Here is a 15,186-nt window from a genome sequence, read left to right as displayed (position 1 = left end):
TGTATACTCCTCAAAACATCGCTATTTATTTCCCCAAGTTCCCTAACATCCATGCTTTTCTCAACAGTAAATACTGATGAGAAATATTCATTTAGGATCGCACCCATTCCTTGTGGATCCGCACATAGATGACCTTGTTGATCCTTAAGAGGCCCTACTCTCTCCCTTCTTACTCTTTTGCCCTTTATGTATTTGTAGAAGCTCTTTGGATTCTCCTTTGCCTTATCTGCCAAAACAATCTCATGTCCCCTTTTTGCCCTCCTGATTTCGCTCTTAACTCTACTCCTACACTCCCTATGCTCAAGGGATTCACTTGATCCCAGCTGCCTATGCATGTCATGTGCCTCTTTCTTCTTCTTGACCAGGGCCTCAATATCCCGAGTCATCCAAGGTTCCCCACTTCTGCCAGCCTTGCCCTTAACTCTAAGAGGAATGTGTTTATCCTGAACCCTGGTTAACACAGTTTTGAAAGCGTGCCACTTACTAGACGTCCCTTTGTCTTCCCACAGACTCCCCCAATTAACCTTTGAACGTTCCTGCCTGATACCATCAAAATTGGCCTTGCCCCAATTTAAAATTTTAACTTTTGGGCCAGACCTATTCTTCTCCATAGCTATCTTAAAACCAATAGGATTATGGTCACTGGTCTCAAAGTGGTCCCTCACTAACACTTCTGTCACCTGCCCTTCTTTATTTCCCAAGAGCAGGTCAAGTTTTGCCCCCTCTCTAGTTGGACCATCCACATACTGAATGAGAAATTCCTCCTGAATACACTCAACAAATTTCTCTCCATCCAACCTTCTAATACTATGGCTGTCCCAGTCAATGTTGGGAAAGTTAAAATCTCCGACTATTACCACCCTATTTTTCTTGGAGCTATCTGTATTCTCCTTACATATTTGCTCCTCAATTTCCCGTCGACTATTTGGAAGCCTATAGTACAACCCTATCAAAGTGATTTCCCCCTTCTTAGTTCTCAGTTCTACCCATATAGATTCAGTGGCCGAACCCTCGGACATATCCCCCTCTCAGTACGGCCGAGATGCTTTCCCTAATCAAAAGTGCAACTCCCCCTCCTCTCTTACCTCTTGTTCTATCTTTCCTATAGCATCTGTACCCTGGAACATTGAGCTGCCAGTCCTGTCCCTCCCTTAGCCATGTTTCAGTAATTGCTATAATATTCCAGTCCCAGGTACCCATCCATGCCCTGAGTTCATTTGCCTTGCCCGTCAGGCCTCTTGCATTGAAATAAATGCAGTTTAATCTGGACTTCTCTTGCTCTCTGTCTTCAAATACACAAGTAACACCTATTCTAAGGTGTAGGTGTTTTTTCTGTTTTTCCTACCAAAGTGCATTAATTCACATAAGCTATGTTAAAGTTAATTCACTGCTTGGCTGCCCAGTCTGCAAGTTTTGTAATGTCTTCTTGTATTGTTGCATTCTTCCCCAGTGCTAGGTGTAACTCAGTAAGTTATTCCTAAATCCAAATCATTAATGACTGACCCTTGCTAAAACATCACTTTCTACCTTCCTCACCTCTGAATAACTGCACTTTAACTAAATGTTCTATTTTTGTCCAATTCTCTATCCAAGCAGCTATTTAGTATCTTATCTTGAAATGTCACAACTTTTGTCATGAAGCTACCGTGTAATACCTAATTAGCATGATTTGGCCTTTTTGAAATCTATGCTATCTTTAATTATGTTTTCAATCTCCAAGTCCCTGTCTATAGCTTTATTTAACAAATCTTTATTTAATATATCTTTAATGTGTCTTTCCTATCATTGATATTGAATTGATTGGCCTACAAATCCCAGGATTTATTCATTTTGTTTTGCTTATTTATTGTCCATCAGTCCTTTTGAAACTACCCCTTTTCTGTAGAACTTTTATCGATAGGAATGAATGTCTCTGGTATCTCCTTCCTGTACCATCTGGTCCTGGCATTTAATCTCTTTAGCTTTGTTGGTTCATGAATTATTTTCTCCTTTTTTCATCCTAAATATTTGATATTCTTTTCAGCTCATCCTCTTGGCTGTATCTGTTTTATCTTCTTCAATAAATAGTTATTCCATAGTTCTGTCAGTTTTCTTCCATTACCTGTGCATCCTTTTTGCTCATTCTTCAGTTGCCACATCTCTATTTAATTTTATTCTTGTTATTTGTGTATTTGTAGAACTTTTAAAATTTCTTTTCAGATTCTTTTGATTTCATTATTTCCGTTTGTTTCCATGTTTTTTTTAAATTGTTCTCCTAAATTCTTTTTGTCCTCTATCTATTTAACCAAATATGTCTGATCTGTAATTTCTGATCAAAATTTCCTTCCAGTTCTTTAATCATCCATGGTGACCCATAATTAGTTTGCATGTTATTAGCTTTCAACTGGATACATTTTTCTTGAACTCTATTGGCTACTCTTTTAAAGTTTCCCACCATTTTTGGGGGCAGAATTCTCCCATGGTGGGTTTGGTGGGTGGGTGTGGAGAATCTGGTGGGAGCCAAAAAGTTGGAAACTCGCCAGCATGAAATAACTTTGAAATTCTCTTAGTAGCAGGTTAATGTGAGTCGTGCTTCCTGCAGGGAGGTGGTACAAATGCTAATTGCATTCATTTACATCTCGTTAAAACAGATCTCTTCCCCCCCCCACCCCCCCAAGAACCTCATCAAACTTTCCAATCTTGTGTCACACCAGCTGAAAATCACATCAGCATCAAACCTGATTGATTATGGCTGGTGTGCATTGGACGGCCCTCAGTTCCTCAGCGACTTCGAGGTGAGTACAACCTGCAAAGTCTTCCTGCCATTGTGGTGCTCCTAATGAACTGTACACCACTCTGCCAAAGTTACTGGTTCCTGCCCCCCATCTCCATGTTGAGCTGGTCTTCATGGACAGCAGTGTATTGCTGAACCCATGGACCCTCCTGTGTCACTGACTCCGATCAGTACAGTGCCTGGAGTTGGGGAATACAGGGGTCTCCTTCCCTCCCGGTTCCACACACCAATGTCTATGTGGATAGCAAATGCATCACTGCAACAAAGGTTGAAGTTTGACCCAGGATTGGGTTATAAGGCAAGGGCGGCGGGTGGGGGCGGGCAGACAAAGACAAGGGGGGCAATGTGGAAGGAGGGCTGTGCAAGGATTGGCGTGGGGGAGGGCAAGAGATAATGGCAGGCAGAAGGGCAGGGAGGTATACGAACAGGATAAAGAATGGTAGACCAAAAAGGGAAGACCAGGGGGAGGGAAGCTGGGGACGGACAAGTCTGAATGTCACACAAACAAAGGGGATCTAAGCGCTAGTACATGTATTATTGGAAGTGCACACAGATTGTACATTATAAAGTGGATGGTGTTAGTGTGGCAACTTAGGGATAGTTCACATGAAAACGTAACAGATCAGGACTGTAGTGCTTTGTGAAGGTCACTATTGTTTGTAGTTGTCTTTGGAACTGGGAACTATGTCAAGGCTCCTGTTTAAGTTCAGGGATTGGCAGACAGGAATTACAAAGTGCAGACATTTCTGTTGCAAAATGGAAAGGAGTCACAGGCAACAGGCAGTCCAGAGCTATATGGATCTCTATCTGAAGTCTGAGATAAGAGACAATGCAGAAGAGCAGGAGTAATCATTGGGAGAATGCTGTACCCTGGCTGTGGGATCCACAGGAAAGAAGCATAGCTTGGTGTCCAAGGCTGTCTTACAATCGATGTCCCTTGGATGTGACATGCTCTGTCTTAGGTTGCAGAGGCCATGATGATGATCACAGGAGTATCTGCAGCCTACAGATATCGCGGGGGTGGTGTACATGAAGGTCTCATGATTGGGGCGGGGGGGGGGCATGGAAGTGATGGTGCACACAACCTCAAAATGAGGTGTGTACAGGTCCATGTGAGACATGGGCTTGGTGGGGAGTGTGTCAATATCCATGACCATAATGACAGGCTGGAGAATGACTCATTGAGGGAGGGAGGATCAAACTCCAGCCTGTAATAAAGATGCAGCAACACCATCTCAACACTCGGGTAAAATGTCATCTTCCAAAATCAGAAGTAAGATAAGTTCTGTCTGGGGGGGGCTATGGTGAAGTGTGGGAGGACTGTGAAACTGGCCCCTGAGACTCCTTCCTGCAACACATACTCACTTGTTGGTGCTGCTACAATGGACAGGGTCCAGGTCAATTACACAGGACTCAGAGGCTATTACCCAGAAAGCAAGGGAAAGCCAGATTTCTAATTTAGCATTTTGAAACGCAATAGGCTCATGTCAAATTGGAAACGCTACACAGTGGGAGATAGTAAGGCAGCCTTGGGGAGTGAAGGCTATCGTGAAGGGTACACAGCTGCATCAATTCTGCCTTCCCATCAGTGAAGGGAAGTCATGGGTTAACACTTAATGATGTGGAGATGCCAGCGTTGGACTGGGATAAACATAGTAAGAAGTTTAACAACACTAGGTTAAAGTCCAACAGGTTTATTTGGTAGCAAATGCCACGAGCTTTCGGAGCGCTGCCCCTTTGTCAGGTGAAGTGGAGAAATGCTCACAAACAGGGCATACAGAGACACAAACTCAATTTACAGAATAATGATTGGAATGCAGCCTTTACAGATAATCAAGTCTTAAAGGTACAAACAATGTGAATGGAGGGAGCATTAAGCACAGGTTAAAGAGATGTGTATTGTCTCCAGAGAGAACAGCCAGTGAGATTCTGCAAGTCCAGACAAGCTGTGGGGGTTACAGATAGTGTGACATGAACCCAAGATCCCGGTTGAGGCCGTCCTCATGTGTGCGGAACTTGGCTATCAGCTTCTGCTCAGCGACTGCGCTGTCGTGTGTCGTGAAGGCCGCCTTGGAGAACGCTTACGCGAAGATCAGAGGCCGAATGCCCGTCACCGCTGAAGTGCTCCCCAACAGGAAGAGAACAGTCTTGCCTGGTGATTGTCGAGCGGTGTTCATTCATCTGTTGTCGTAGCGTCTGCATGGTTTCCCCAATGTACCATGCCTCGGGACATCCTTTCCTGCAGCGTATCAGGTAGACAACGTTGGCCGAGTTGCAAGAGTATGTATTGTGTACCTGGTGGATGGTGTTCTCACATGAGATGATGGCATCTGTGTCGATGATTCGCCTGTCTTGATGCTCTCTCCACTCACGTTCTTTGTATCTTAAAGACTTGATTAGCTGTAAGTATTCGCATTCCAACCATTATTCATGTAAATTGAGTTTGTGTCTTTATATGCCCTGTTTGTGAACAGAATTCCCACTCACCTGAAGAAGGGGCTTAGGCTCCGAAAGCTTGTGTGGCTTTTGCTACCAAATAAACCTGTTGGACTTTAACCTGGTGTTGTTAAACTTCTTACTGTGTTTACCCCAGTCCAATGCCGACATCTCCACATCATGACTACAGGGGAGGTCCCAGAGGATTGGAGAATAGCCAATGTTGTTCCTTTGTTTAAGAAGGGTAGCAAGAATAATCCAGGTAATTACAGGCCGGTGAGCCTTACATCAGTGGTAGGGAAATTATTGGACAGGATTCTTCGAGATAGGATTTATTCCCACTTGGAAATAAGTGGACGTATTAGTGAGAGGCAACATGGTTTTGTGAAGGGGAGGACGTGTCTTACGAACTTGATCAAGTTTTTCGAGGGAGTGACGAACATGATTGATGAGGGTAGGGAGTGGATGTTGTCGACATGACTTCAGTAAGGCCTTTGACAAGGTGCCTCATGGTAGACTGGTGCAGAAGGTGAGGTCGCATGGGATCAGAGGTGAGCGAGCAAGGTGGATACAAAACTAGCTTTGTCAAAGAAGACAGACGGTAGCAGTGGAAAGGTGTGTTTCTGAATGGAGGGCTGTGACAAGTGGTGTTCCTCAGGGATCAGTGCTGGGACCTTTGCTGTTTGTGATATATAATATATATATAAATGATTTGGAGGAAAATGTAACTGGATTGATTAGTAAGTTTGCAGACGACACAAAGGTTGGTGGATTTGCAGATAGCGATGAGGACCATCAGAGGATATAGATCAGTTGGAGACTGGGGCAGAGAGATGGCAGATGGAGTTTAATCCGGACAAATGTGAGGTTGTGCATTTTGGAAGGTCTAATACAGATAGGAAATATACAGTAAATGGCAGAACCCTGAGGAGTATTGATAGGCAAAGGGATCTGGATGTACAGGTACACAGGTCACTGAAAGTGGCAATGCAGGTGGAGAAGACAGTCAAGGCGGCATACGGCATGCTTGCCTTCATCGGCCAGGGCACTGAATTTAAAAATTGGCAAGTTATGTTGCAGCTTTATAAAACCTTAGTTAGGCCGCACTTGGAATATAATGTTCAATTCTGGTCGCCACACTACCAGAAGGATGTGGAGGCTTTGGAGAGGGTACAGAAAAGATTTACCAGGATGTTGCCTGGTATGGAGGGCATTAGCTATGAGGAGGGGTTGGAGAAACTTGGTTTGTTCTCACTGGAGCGACGGAGGTTGAAGGGAGACCTGATAGAAGTCTACAAGATTATGAGAGGCATGGACAGAGTGGATAGTCAGAAGCTTTTTCCCAGGGTGCAAGAGTCAATTACTAGGGGGCATAGGTTTAAGGTGCATGGGGAAAGGTTTAAAGGAGATGTACGAGGCAGATTTTTTACACAGGGAGTAGTGGGTGCCTGGAACTCGTTGCCGGGGGAGGTAGTGGAAGTGGATACGGTAGTGACTTTTAAGTCTTGACAAGTACATGAATAGGATGGGAATAGAGGGATATGGTCCCCGGAAGAGTAGGGGGTTTTAGTTAAGTCGGGCAGCATGGTTGGTGCAGGCTTGGAGGGCCGAAGGGCCTGTTCCTGTGCTGTAATTTTTTTTGTTCTGTTTGTCCGATTGGCCTATTCCTGCTTCTAGTTTCTATATTTAACGAACTACATATACATGTAAATCACATGTTTGACTCGCTTCATATCCGACACCAATGACTGTTGCAGTCATCAGCAATTGATAAGGTTACAAGCTTCTGCAGAAAAATTGAGTCATAGAAATACTGCAATATTCAAACACTTAAGGTGTAGTTGTTCTGCCTACATCAAAATAAGGAGCTGACTGAGGTCAGACATACATGCAACAAACCTGAAAATTCCAATCCGACTTTTGGCGGTTGGACACCAATTATGCATTTGCACAATTATGAATGATGCATTAACAACTACAAAAAAATAAATGTTTGCAGACTTCGGGAGGGTATCTACTTCCATTTATAGGGTACCTTTAATATGGTAAAATGGAGACATGAAGAAAAAATGGACATCAGTTCAGAGATACAGGAGGGATAGTTAAAATAATGGGTGTTAAGGGCAGTCTTAAATAGTGCCATCACCTTCTCAAGGGCAATTAGGGATGGGCAACAACTGGTCTAGCCAGTGACGTTCACATCCTGTGAAAGTTAAAAAACAATTTATACTACTGACAAGGTTTATTTTAATTATCAGCATGAATATGGTATGGAGAAAATACTCCAATTAGGTCAATAAATGTTTACCAATATACTAGTTGCACTTCAAATTATTGCCACCAATATGGCTCAAAAAATTAGGCACACACAACCTAAAATTATAGAGCCCAAATTTATAAGACAAAGTTTGGACTATTATACAATTAGATACAAGGCAAAGTATTTTCACTAGCCATCATGATGTTTTACTGAAATCTTAATGAAACTGAATTTCTCATTTGTTTTGTCCTGATGGACATTAGAAATTATATATGTGTTGAAATAATAGATTTTCGTGTGGCATTAGCCCTTCACCTTATTACTCACATGTCATTGTGTAGGAGATATAAAGCAAGCAGTTGACCATAAACTTGCGGTGTTGCTATTCCACCAGGTGCCTGCAAATTCAACGTAAAATGTGTTAGCACCACTCAAAATAAAACAAAATCAAATCTAGTAAGGAGTCACAAATGTTAACATGAATCTCATTAAAGAGTCATCAGCTCCAAGGTGCTACCGTTTCTACTGTGCAAATTCATCAAGCTTCTCAAATTCCTCCAAGTTGGTTTCCCCAAGAATGTAATTAACTAGTAATTTACTGACTATTCAAAGCAAAAAGATTTTACTTATTCTATATCCTATTTGCACTTGCCTTATTTGATGGCTAATGCCCATTTTAAGCTAGACACTTTTTTAAAAAATGGATTTTGTCCTCTGCTATCAGGACAATTGTCCCTTCATTCGTTCCACTAATATTCTGAGCCAGTTCCAGCAGTTCTGCAAGCTGCAGAGTATCAATTTTCAAGTCTGCATTCTGGTCCACGAGGAAGAATAAAAATAACTCCCCCGCTAAACCACTCCAAGTCTGACTGTTTTTTTGTGCATTTAGTAAGGTTTGTGATATTTTCTCAATGTCTGTGCTTAACCATTTATGTGCTGAATGCAAATAAACTAGTCTGGAAGGCTCGATTGAGTTCTTCAATTAAATAATGACAAGGGTTGATACAAAGCTTTTAGGGGATGTTTGCTAAAACGCCACATTATAAATTTGTAAGTAAAATTGAGGCCCATAGCAGTTGGGAATATGAAACTGGCTCGAAGACAGGGAGAGAGGGAGTGTTGAATGGTTACCAGAATAGTGAAAAATATACAATGCTGTCCACATGGTTCAATATTGGAACAGTTCTTATATCCTGGAGCTTGGAAATAAAGTAAGCAGGGAGAATAGTGACAGGCATCAATCAGGAAGATAGGCACAAGCTGTTGAAATGGGCAAACCATGGCAGATTAAATTTAATGCAGGAAATTATGAAGTTCAAAAAATAGCTAATAAATGTTTTGAAGTATCATTAAATAAACTATATGAATTGTATGATTTGGAGGAAAACGTAACTGGTTTGATTAGTAAGTTTGCGGCTGACACAAAGATTGGTGGAATTGTGGATAGTGATGAGGACCATCAGAGGATACAACAGGATATAGATTGGTTGGAGACCTGGGTGGAGAGATGGCAGATGGAGTTTAATCCGAACAGATGTGAGGTAATGCATTTTGGAAGGTTGTACAGATGGTAAATATACAGTAAATGGCAGAACCTTGATAGGCAGAAGGATCTGGGTGTATAGGTACACAAGTCACTGAAAGTGGCAACACAGGTGGAGGTGATGATCAAGAAGGCATACGGCATGCTTGCCTTCATCGACCGGGGCATTGAGTTTAAAAATTGGCAAGTCACGTTGCAGTTTTATAGAACCTTAGTTCGGCCGTACTTGGAATATAGTGTTCAATTCTGGTCGCCACGCTACCAGAAGGATGTGGAGGCTTTGGAGAGGGTACAGAAAAGATTTACCAAGATGTTGCCTGGAATGGAGGACATGACCTCGAGGAGAGGTTGGAGAAACTTAGTTTGTTCTCACTGGAGCGACGGAGGTTGAGGGGTGACCTGATCGAAGTCTACAAGATTATGAGAGACATGGACAGAGTGGATAGTCAGAAGCTTTTCCCCAGGGTGGAAATGGCAATTACCAGGGGGCATAGGTTTAAGGTGCGAGGGCCAAGGTTTAAAGGAGATGTATGAGGCAAGTTTTTTTTTAACAACAAGAGTGGTGGGTGCCTGGAACTCGCTGCTGGGGGAGGTAGTGGAAACAGATACGATGAGTGACTTTTGAGGGGCGTCTTGACAAATACATGAATAGGATGGGAACAGAGGGATATGGCCCCTGGAAGAGTTGGGGGTTTTAGTTCAGTCGGGCAGCATGATCAGTGCAGGCTTGGACGGCCAAAGAGGCTGTTCCTGTGCTGTAATTTTCTTTGTTCTTTGAACTGCCCAAAGTGGAGTGTGAATTTGATGATCAGCCATGACAAAAATGAATGGCGCAACAAGCTCGAAGGACCTACTCCTGCTTCTAGTTTCTTTGTAATCTCACAAAAACTATGAAAAAGGTACAAATGAATCTTAAACGTGAAGTATAATAAGGTCATTATTTTTGGACAGTCAGTGGGTCTGCAATTTATCTGGTCAGGACACGTTAACGAAATGTTTCTCATTGTTAGACAAATAATAATGGCATCAGGTACATAGAAAATATGCTCACCCTACTAATCAAAGATGAAAGTGTTTGATGAAGAATGTATGAGGCTAACAGAAGAGATTGGTGAAAAGGCCATGTGAAATCAGTAAAAGTGATCAGATGCTGCTGTGCCCTGTTGTAAGCTTTCCACTGACATGTGTCATTAACAAGATGATTGTCCCATACCTTAGTTCTGTGGCAAAGAAAGAAATATATTGACTCTACATTTTGTAGACCTAGCAATCAACTGTAATCTTTTTACAATAATACATAGGCCAAAGACCAAAATCATGGACCAATAAACAGGGACCAGACACCAGCAAAGTTTCTGATTGGTGATGGAGAATTCCCATTGGCAAGTTACATGAAAATACAAAATTCATGATCATGAATATTACAGCTGAATAATTAATATATATTGTGAATAGTTGGGGTCCTAGCACTGATTCCTGCGGTACCCCATGAGTCACTGCCTGGCATTTGGAAAAAGATCCCTTTATTCATACTCTGTTTCCAGTCTGCCTACCATTTGTATCCATCTCAATACATTACCCCTAATTCCATGTGCCTTAATTGTACATGCTAATCTATGTGGAACATTGCCAAAAGCCTTCTGAAAGTCCAAACAAACCACAATCCACTGGTTTGTCTCTCATCAACTCTACTGGTTACATCCTCAAAGAATTCCAATAGATTTCTCAAGCATCTTTTCTTTTTCGTAAATCCATCCCGACTCTGTCCGATCCTGCCACTGTTTCCCAAATGCTCTGCTATTAAATCTTCGATAATGGACTCTAGCATTTTCCGCAATACTGACCTCAGGCTGACTGGTCTATAATTTCCTGTTTTCTCTCTGCCTCCCTTTTTAAATAGTGGGGGTTACATTAGCTACCCTGGTAGGAACTGTTCCAGAGTCTACAGAATCTTGGAATGTGACCAATGAGTCCACTATTTGTCGGGCCACTTCCTTAAGCACTCAGGGATTTAGATCATCAGGCCCTGGGGATATTGCGACCTTCAAACCCATCAATTTCACCAACACCATTTCCCTATTAATACTGATTACCTTCATTGGTAGGGAAATTGGAAAAGATTCTTAGAGACAGGATTTACTTACATTTGGAAAAATATGGACTTATTAGCAATCGGCAGAATGGTTTTGTGCAGGGGGAGGTTGTGTCTCACTAACTTGATTGAGTTTTTTTGAGGAAATGACAAAGATGATTGATGAAGTCAGGGCGGTGAATATTGTCTTCAGCAAGGCCTTTGACAAGGTCTCTTATAGTAGGTTGATACAGGTGGTGAAGTTGCATGGGATTCGCGGTGAGCTGGTAAAATGGATATAGAACTGGATTGGTCATAGAAGACAGATTAGCAATGGAAGAGTGTTTTTCTGACTGGAGGTCTGTGGCCAGTGGTGTTCCACAGGGATCAGTGCTGGAACTTATGTAAATTGTAATACATGTAAATGACTTGGAGTGTAGATGGTCTGATTAGTAAATTTGTGGACAACACAAAGATTGGGGGAGCCACAGATAGCGAGGATGATTGCCAGAGGATACAGCAGGACGTCGATAGGGTGGAAACTTGGACAGAGAAATGGCAGATGAAATTTAATCCGGAAAAATGTGAGGTGATGCATTTTGGAAGGTCTAATGCAGGAGGGAAGTATACAGTAAATGGCAGAACCTTTAGTAGTTTTAATATACAGGGGGATCTGGGCATACAGGTTCATAGTAACCTGTATGCTCAGTACGAGTGAAACCACAGGTTCAGACATTCGGTGTATGTGCTTGGCTGAGGAGCCAATGGTAAGAAGCTACCATCTGTGAGATTATGACTGAACGCCTCAAAGTCACAATCCAACACAAATGGATCAGGTGGTCAAGAAGGCGTTTGGCATGCTTGCCTTCATTGGTCGGGGCATAGAGTATAAAAATTGACAAGTCATGCTGCAGCTGTATAGAACTTAAGTTAGACCACATTTGGAATAATTTTTTTATTCATTTGTGGAACATGAGCGTCGCTGGCTGGGCAGAATTTATTCCCCATTCCCTAGTTGCTCATGAGAAGGTAGTGGTGAGCTGCCTTCTTGAATCGCTGCAGTCCACGTGCTGTGGGTTGACCCACAATGCCATTAAGGAGGGAATTCCAGGATTTCAACCCAGTGACTGTGAAGGAACAGCGATATATTTCCAAGTTAGAATGGTGAGTGGGGAACTCGCAGGTGTCAAGGATTGTCTCTTATTGGTGATGGTCATCTGCTGCCCTTGTCCCTTTAGATGGAAGTGGTCGTGGGTTTGGAATGTGCTGTATAAGGATCTTTGACGGTGGAGGGAGTGGATGTGGTGCCAATCAAGTGGGCTGCTTTGTCCTGGATGGTGTCAAGCTTCTTGAGTATAGTTAGAGCTGCACCCATCCAGGCAAGTGGGAAATATTCCATCACCCTCCTGACTTGTGCCTTGCAAATGGTGGACTGGCTTTGGTGAGTCAGGAAGTGAGTTACTCACCACAGTACTCCTAGCCTCGGACTTGCTCTTGTAGCCAATGTGTTTCTGTGGCGAGTCCAGTTGAGTTTCTGGTTAATGGTAACCCAAGGATGTTGACATTTGATTTGATTTATTATTGTCACATGTATTAACATAGTGAAAAGTATTGTTTCTTGCGCGCTATACAGACAAAACATACTGTTCATAGAGAAGGAAACGAGAGTGCAGAATGTAGTGTTACAGTCATAGCTAGGGTGTAGAGAAAGATCAACTAATGCAAGGTAAGTCCATTCAAAAGTCTGACAGCAGCAGGGAAGAAGCTGTTCTTGAGTCGACTGGTACCTGACCTCAGACTTTTGTATCTTTTTCCCCGACGGAAGAAGGTGGAATAGAGAATGTCTGGGGTGCATGAGAGGTGGAAGAGAGTACGTCTGGGATGCCTGGAGTCCTTAATTATGCTGGCTGCTTTGCCGAGGCAGCGGGAAGTGTAGACAGAGTCAATGGATGGGAGGCTGGTTTGCGTGATGGATCGGGCTACATTCGCGACCTTTTGTAGTTCCTTGTGGTCTTGGGCAGAGCAGGAGCCATACCAAGCTGTGATACAGTCAAACAGTGGGGGATTCAGTGATGTCAAGAATTGTCTCTTATTGGTGATGGTCATTGTCTGACACTTGTCAGCCCAAATCTGGATATCACCCAGATTTTGTTGCATTTGAACATGGACTGCTTCAGTATCTGAGGAGTCGCAAATAGTCATGTAGACCTTGCCACAGTCGATGGCTGTTCGTGTGGCTAGCCTGGGACAGTATTGTCTCTTGGCATCTCTCATGGCTCTCCGTAGATCGTATCTGGATTTCTTGTATAGGTCGGCATAACCCGGCTTGAACGCCTCAGACCTGGACTTCAATAGGCAGTGATATCCATGGTTTCCCTGGCATCTTCTTGAAAGCTTCAGGCTTTATCTACCCTACTAGATACATCTTCATAATGCTGTAATAAATTTGTCAAACATGATTTCTCTTTCATAAAACTATGACTTTGATCACACTATGTTTTTCTAAGAGCAGTAAGGTTTTAAGAATTTAAGCATTTTCTCAGTAATTGATGTCAGGCCATCGAAGCTATGGGTCATTGTTTTCTCCCTCCCTTTCTTGAACAGCAATGTTACATTTGCCAACTTCCAATATGCTGAGACCATTCTAGAATCTAAATAATTTTGAAACCTTAAAAATTATAGAATAGTTACAGTAAGCATATAATCAGTGTAATCTTATTTTTCCTCACTCTCTCAGCTTGTTTCAAATGAACTCAAAATAAACTTTACCTAAATAAAGCTTTTGAAAATAATTCTCTAATGTTTATTCAGATATTGAACAATTAAAAACCGTTAGCCGACGAGGAAAATTACTTCAGGAATTCATCTGCAATTGTCTAGGAAATTAATAATGTTCAACACAGTCAAACTGATTAATAATTACACCCCAATTTCTGTGTTAAATCTGTTTACATATCACTTCCCCTCCCCATATCTGTGCTATTTCATATCTCTCAATAACCATCCTGTCTCTCGGCAGTGAAATTGGTTAATGCCTCAGTTTCCTACGTGTATCACACTTGTATGTCTGAGGTAACTTTCTGAGTCTTATTTCCATGGTCTCTGCAGATGTCTTGCAATGTGTTTGCATAAGTTCCTCCACTTATCTAGCATGGTTCATTTTTTCATGCTTCATTTTCCTCAACCACCCCCCGCCCCAGCCTGTCAGTGACAGATAAATACAATAGGATTTTGCATATATCTATTCGTGAAATATCTGTGTATAATATGTATGTGTGTGTAATATGTGGACAGGCACCTAGGGCTCCGGCTGTCGACTCCGCTCTGGCTGTACCAGTCAGTCTATATTCGGGCCGTGTTCCCCCACCATCTCGCAGAGCCCGCTCCCTTTGCCCTACCTCCAGCTCCTGGATCTCACACTGCTCCAACAGTTTGCTGAATCCCAGCGAGTTTTCCGCCATCACCGCAGTGGGCATCTTCCCAACCTCACGCCCCTCTCGCACTTCCGCTTCCGGGCTATAGGCCAGAGGTCAGAAAGCATGACTCCGGGCTCCAGCTCGTTGGCAGCGCCCCTGTGGCCGGAGGAGTTTGTGCACCGAAACATTGCAGCTGCTGGTTCAGCGCAGGCTCTGCAATTTGATACGAAGCAATCTGAGGAGCGACAGTTGGTATCATTACAATGTATTTAAATATCTTGAACAGCCTTAATTTTTTGCCATTGTCAGGCAATTAAACATGTTGAAGGAGTCCGAGTGCATCTTCCAAATACTACACACTGCTGTCAGTTTAAGCAGTTGAGTAAATGTTTAAGTTGATGGATGTGATGCCAGTCAAAGGCGATGTTTATCTCCATGTGGAAGAAGACATTACAAAACACTTAGAACTAATCCTTTTCACTGTGGAAATGGTGCTGAAATGCATGAGAGCACCAGCAGCCTATCAGTAATGCAGCATCTTCTAAAGTCATAGAGGTTTACAGAGAGGAAACAGACCCTTCAGTCCAACTTGTCCAGGCCGCCTTTTTTTTAACCGCTAAGCTGGTCCCAATTGCCCGTGTTTGGCCCATATCCCTCTATACCCATCTTACCCATGTAACTGTCTAG

General features: G+C 42.7%; 1 protein-coding gene across 2 annotated transcripts in view; it reads right to left on the bottom strand.

The window, feature by feature from the left end:
* cops8 (COP9 signalosome subunit 8) overlaps positions 1-14,604 on the bottom strand; it is a 68,581-nt gene extending 53,977 nt beyond the window's left edge. The window contains exons 1-2 of one of the 2 annotated variants that reach the window (XM_078228682.1): positions 14,482-14,604; positions 7,797-7,867 (exon numbers count right to left, since the gene is read on the bottom strand). In XM_078228682.1, the coding sequence (XP_078084808.1) occupies positions 7,797-7,867; positions 14,482-14,559 (149 nt within the window). In that variant the 5' untranslated portion in view covers positions 14,560-14,604. Of the gene's footprint in view, positions 1-7,796; positions 7,868-14,381 lie in introns of both variants that reach the window. The other variant, XM_078228683.1, reaches the window with a different exon arrangement.
* Between the last annotated feature and the right edge of the window lie 582 nt (positions 14,605-15,186).

This window comes from Mustelus asterias, chromosome 14 (assembly GCF_964213995.1).
Source record: "Mustelus asterias chromosome 14, sMusAst1.hap1.1, whole genome shotgun sequence".
Classification (NCBI taxonomy): Eukaryota; Metazoa; Chordata; class Chondrichthyes; order Carcharhiniformes; family Triakidae; genus Mustelus; species Mustelus asterias.
This window is presented reverse-complemented; position numbering and strand designations above follow the sequence as displayed.